We start from the raw sequence: 6,281 nt of genomic DNA, 5'->3' as shown, positions 1-6,281 counted from the left end.
AGGCCAAGTTTTGCATTACTTTATCACTATTTGGGGAACATTCTCTATGTGTCTGCTCTAGATTTATTTTTAAATTTTTATTTCATTTTTGAATATACAATATTCAAATTGTTCAAAGATCAAAATGATATAAAGTATACAGTGAGAAATCTCCTTCAATCACCTCCCTATCCACCTGTTCCTCTCCATACTAGCCCCCCCTTTTAGTTTGTGTATCCGTGTAGTTTAGCTTGTTACAAACCTTTTGCAAACAAAGCTGCAATGAATAACCTTGTATATACATGTCATTTTCTATGTTTGCTCTAAGTACTGAACTATATTAACTGTGCTGTTCATTTTCTTTTTAAATCCTTCTAATAAGCTCGGCAAAATCCCTGATACAAAGAACACCCTGGAGCATCTGTTTGCTAGGCACTACACCATATGACCTCAACTAAGTGTTGGGTCCTACCTTGGTGAGCTGTTTTTCTCTGCTGTGAGGACAGGAAAGGCAAATATTCTACTTCTTTTGTGAGGAGACAAGTAATTTCTGATAAATGTTCATGCTCAAATTGTATCGCTCTCACTTTTAAAGTTTGACATGGACACCAAGGCACTTCTTATGTAACATGACTAACGTCCCTGGCTGAAATAGTTCAAGGATGTTAAAAATTCAACTATTTAATGTTTATTACTGTTTTAGGAACCAAACAAAAATGGCTTGTGCTGATCCAATGAGAAAAAATAAGGAGGTTCATAAAGGTTATCTGGGGAAGAAGTGTTTGTGCCATGCAGACTGGTATGCAATTTCAGAAAACTTAGCTGAGAAGTTAATGCATGTTTGTCCTCTTTTTCCCTTATATGGCATAGCAAATTGTATTTTCCAAAGATAGCTGCATCAATATATCCCATCACACATGTTCTTCTTATGTGATACTGACACTTCTTATCAAGTGGGGGAGCCTGGGTTCCCTACCTTTGAATCTTGGGAGACCTTTGTGACTGCCTTAACCAGTAGAATACAGTGGAAGTTGTCCAGCTGAGCCTAGACAATCCCCAGAAGCATGACAGGTAACGAAATGTTTCAAATCTACTAAATCTTGGGGTGCTTCACTGTGTAGGAATAGAAAACAAGAACATGGTCTTGACTTCTAATTGTCTTTATATTTTCCTTGGTCTTGATTCTTTGATTTTTATTCAGATTTTACCACAATTTTGTCTATTCTTACTGCAGGTCACCTCAAATCCTTTGTGGGAGATGGTGTCATAACTGCAATGTAATTACATCTTTAAGGTGCTCTCCTATCTAACATAGTGATGTAAACTTCCCAGTGTTATTCTGTAAATGATAAGAATGACCCATGAAAGCTTTATCACCGTATTAGAGGGATTTTTTTTTAAATAACTACTTTGTGTTGAACTGTTCTACATTTTCTGCTCCTTCTCCCCAAAATATATCATTAGTCCATGAAAATTTGATAGAAATAATCATGACTGAATGACTAATCATTGAACAAACAGTTCGTCAACAGACATTTATTGGATACCTATTGTGAACCAGATATTGGACCAGGTGCTAAGCATGCGAAGATTCAGTTCCATCTTACAAACAGGCTCTTGGACTAATGACCATTTATGGCTATTAAATGCCTACTATATGCAAGGCACTGGGTGTGTCTGAAAAAGTCTTTGAATGCTTTTGATGATGGAGGAGTATTTAATAAAACTACAACAACAAAATTTAAAAAAATACTATTTCAAAGCAGGTTTATTCTTCTATGAATCCAATATAAGAAATAGAACTAATTCTCTCCATGGTCACAGAAATGAAATATTGTGTTTTACGGCATCAACTTAAAAAAAACCTAGAATTATACTTAATGTAAAAGATGATGTGATGCTGCAGGATAGGATGTCAGTTTTTAAATATATTATTAAACAAACAAAAAGAACCACAAAACAAAACAACCAAACCTGCTGTCGTAGAAACAATTCCAACTCATGATCACCCCATCTGTTAGAGCAGAACTGTTCCATAGGGTTTTCTTGGCTATAATCTTTACGGAAGCAGATAGCCAGGCCTTTCTTCCGTAGCGCTGCCAGGTGGGTTCAAATTGCCAACCTTTAGGTTAGTAGTCCAGTGCAAACTGTGTGTGGTAAATACATTATTAGTCACCACTTACTCAATTTTAACTGTAATTAAAATTTTGTCATCAATTTTCCAAAATTCAATCCTCCCAACTCAAGTAACTATCACGTATCTATTAACCTTTGAGAAAGGTGTATAAGGACAAGAACCATGTCTGTTTTGTTCAGCACTCTATATTCAGCATCTGGCATAGTATCTGGCACACAGTAAGCACTCAATAAGAATTAGTTCAATTAGTAAATTGGAAATATGTCTTTAGAGAAATGGATTAAAGATAACGCTGTTTTATTCAACAAGCACTTTTGAATATTTGGTATAAATATAGCACTGTTTCAGGTGTTACCAGAGAACGTAAAAGTAGGAGACACTGTCCTTACCCATAGCTACATGCACGGTATTATCTGCATTTATAAACTTGTAAAATAAAATACATACATTTGTAAGTTCATGTTAGAAATAATAAATAGTTCTCAAATTATCTGTTACTACTAAAGTCTTAGCTGTGTACCAAAAACAAGTACTTCAATTATCTTTAAAAACTTTTAGCAGCCAGAAGATGAAAGCATGGATTTCATATCCTTTCTGGTATTAAATTTTACCTATAGAACTAAGTTCACAAAGCATAAAATCATATTTCTGATAACATATATTCAATGGTTTAAGTATAGGGAAAATCTATTCAGGTGTTTCCACATGAAATATAAATAAACCTGGGGCCACATAAAAGTAAAAACTAATTTAACTAATATGCTTCTTGAGAAAAATTGAGACTTTTTACTCTCTGCTTTAGAAATTACTAATAGGGAAAAAAATTATTTTAAATGAAGCAGATAATATGTTTTATATTATAAACAATTAAAATAGGAGGGCATTTTAAGACCTCACCCACATTTGAGAGAAAAGATTCTGAGTTAAATACAGAAAGGTGGAGAGATGAAGAGTGAAAAAAGAAACAGGTAAGTAGAAAGGAAGAGCTATAAAGAAACACTCTCCGAAACACAGAGACATATAAGAGGGAAGAAAAAGATGTGCTTAGCCAGAATTGGCTTCCTCTATTCAGTGGCCTTAGTATACCTCTAAAGACTTAAGTTTTAAGTCACGGTGTTTTCTAAGCAGGCTGAATTGACTTGAAAACTTGGTTTTAAAAAAAAAAAAAAAATTTCAATTTTATAGTTCATCTTCTGAATCTTGATCATAAACTTTCCGAGGCTGTCTCTTGATATTGATTACTAAATCAATGGTTAAAATTTTTGCCAAACACTGAAGAACTGAATTCAGTAACTGGTATTTACCAGCTACTGATTCCAAGCCTGTTTGAGTGCTTAACACGGGTTGATTGGTTTGCAGTGCATGGAGAGTTCTTATGTATATCTGTGGAAAGCTATAATTTCCTTTCTTAGACTTATAAAGAATTTTAGGAATCCCTAAAAGTGCATTAGCTATTACCATACTAACTATGGTTTCCTCTGATTGTTGGCATTTTTTGGCATACTTGAGAAGATAGTAATGTAACAAAATCTCAAAATTACCACCCACTGGCAAAACACAACCTGCTGGTATAGATGAAGAACAGTAACTCTCCAGTGACTTACAGCTTACTGGTAATGTGTTCCCTTTGCCAACACTTTTTGTGACCTGTACATTTTCGTAAGACATTTCTATTTTAGTGTTTTCTGTTGTTGAATTAGCAGTGAACTTACTCTCAATTAATGGTTCATGGTCATCAATTATGCTGGTTTTGTTCTGAGATAAACATTTCAGTGTGTCATCTGTTTGGTGTGTATCTGCTGGTGTCAGTTTTGATGCTGAACATGGAACATATGTTTCTAATTCTACACCTGGAATCTCCAAATTTGAATATACTATTAAATGTGTTCGAACAGTTACCAGTTTGTCTTTGTTCTTTACAACTGTGCCCTGATATGACCTTTGTATTGAGTCATTACCAATTTCTTGTAACAGCTCACTTTCTCTACTATTCTTGTAAATAAGAGGACTTGATGTATAACTTTGGTCATCGGCTCCTGTCATGTAACTTAGATCAAGGTCTTTAAGTAACTGCCAGAGCATTTTAAAAGCTCCATGTAAAGCATCCTCATGTTGTTCAACAAGACCCTGCACGGGTCCACAAAGAACTATACAGTGTGGTATAAACAAACATGTGCTAATCAAGCCAAGATGAACATACCTTTTGGATTTAAGGATAAGGGGCTTACAAAATTTCAACAAGGCAGTGTTAGAGACTTCATGCTGTGAACAGGTCTGTGGTAGTACAAAAGGAGAAAGACCAGTGATTCTCTGAATGAGAGACACTTCTGCTGATGACAAACACTCCACCACTGATATGCCATTCAGTTCTGCATAGTAAATAACTAAATCTGGTTGCTTCACACGAGACAGGAGCAACTTTACATTCTGACCTTGTAAATATTTCATTATGGTTTTTGTCCTTTCCATAATCCAAAATTGAGATGCCTGAAACTGTGCTTCTGAATTTAGAACAAACTCTGTTCCAGAAGACGAAAAAAGAGGCTGAATGGTTTCTGTTACTATCACTACTCTTATGTCACCATCTGCTGGGCAGTACACAGAAAAATCTCTGTGAAGCACAAGTCCGGCTACAATCCTGGAATCTGAAACAGGAAGGCCAATGACACCAACATTCAACTCTGCAAAATAGTCATCCACTAATTCAAATACTTCTTCAATCCTACTGTTATAAGCCACACACTTGAAAAGGTAGTCACACATCAACAGTGAAATAAATTTGTGATTATTTCTTCCCACTCTTCCACAAAAGTATGCTTCTAAGAGCAACTCTGTAGAGCTCCTACACAATGTTTTCTCTTGAGTGGATGAAGAAAAGACGGACAAAAAGTGTCTACTCAAGCACTGGTCCATAAAGTAGTCTAATACTTGTTCCTGAAACGTTAGAAGAGCTTGAGAAATAAATTTCCACTGACAACAATTTTTCCAATGCCTTCCATGGGTTTGAATATTTTCAGAAACCAAAGAATCCTTTTCTTTGTCTGTGGCTGCGTCAAGTCCTCTGAGCAAATGGGAAAGAAGGATAATAAATGTTTTAGCACCATCTCCTGAATTTTTGAGATGACTGGAAACACATGCCACCACCATCCTGCACAAAAAGAAATTAAACAATTCAGATTTTCCAAAGGCTGGCTTCTCCCATCTGAACCAAGTTGAAACCATGTTTTCACAGGATATACGTCCTTGGTTTTTCGTTTCTCAAGTTACACCTTGTTCTACTCCATAATTCTAGGGTGGGGTCACGCGGAAAGTATAGGAATGAGAAGTGTTCTTGGGAGTTGGTAAGATTTGGGGCCAGGGAGTGTTTCCCTGGGCAGCGGTCTAACCCCAAGCGTGTACTGGTCTGAACCAGAATCAGTTTTTCCAGAAGCATGGCTTCCAGATGGGACAAAATGTTCCGGGTGCTGGCCTGGGGAGCCCGGCTACGGGTTGTATAGCATGGGGGGCGTGTACCTGGCTATGGGATGCTCTAAGTGTAGCGCCTCCAAAAGGCGGCCTCCGTCCCTGCTGAGCAGCACCTCGCCGGTGGGCTTCGTACACAGAACTTGCCGCCCTTCGGGCCCCACGCAGTTGCTTACGATGGTTTCCAGCACCTCTGCAACCTGCAACGCAGCCTTCAAACACCCCACGGCAGCCATAGCCCTTTGGGTCTCTGTCACTTAAAGCCGCTAACCCGCCCAACGCAACGCCAACACTGGGGGCGGGGGGAGAGGCCGGAAGCGGAAAGGGCGGGAACGACGCCGGAGGCTGGGGCAGCAACGCTTTTTGGTTGGGTGAGCGGGCTGTCCCTCCTCTCCTTCCGCTCTGCAGAAAAGCTCCAGTGGCTCTGCCAGTCGGGGCTATCAGCCCAGTAGCCCTCGAAGGTAGAAGAAGGCGGGGACTTCCTAGCAGCAGACCTTAGAGCGAAAACGGTAAACCCTCCCCGGGCTCTCTAGGTGGACTAGTTCCCTCCCTTGGCTTCAGCTTCCCCCGAATCCCTGCCATCTTGCGAGAAACTTCCTTCCAAAGTCAGCATAATAGCCTATGTGAGAGAAGGAACGGACACCACGGGTGGAATCGGTCCGCTCCCTCGTCTCCAACAAAGTTGCTCCTTGTTTTGTAGCAA

General features: G+C 38.7%; 1 protein-coding gene across 1 annotated transcript; it reads right to left on the bottom strand.

Moving 5' to 3' along the window:
* Positions 1–2,012: 2,012 nt before the first annotated feature.
* BBS10 (Bardet-Biedl syndrome 10) lies at positions 2,013–5,831 on the bottom strand. The gene is made up of 2 exons (XM_004384623.2): positions 5,630–5,831; positions 2,013–5,264 (listed from the first exon to the last, which is right to left on the bottom strand). The coding sequence occupies exons 1-2, from the start codon at positions 5,812–5,814 to the stop codon at positions 3,296–3,298; spliced, it is 2,154 nt and encodes a 717-aa protein (XP_004384680.1). The 5' UTR covers positions 5,815–5,831; the 3' UTR covers positions 2,013–3,295.
* Positions 5,832–6,281: the final 450 nt, after the last annotated feature.

This window comes from Trichechus manatus, unplaced genomic scaffold, assembly GCF_000243295.1.
Source record: "Trichechus manatus latirostris isolate Lorelei unplaced genomic scaffold, TriManLat1.0 scaffold00125, whole genome shotgun sequence".
NCBI classification, from domain to species: domain Eukaryota; kingdom Metazoa; phylum Chordata; class Mammalia; order Sirenia; family Trichechidae; genus Trichechus; species Trichechus manatus.
The sequence above is the reverse complement of the archived record's forward strand: the minus strand, read 5'-3'. Positions and strand labels throughout refer to the sequence as shown.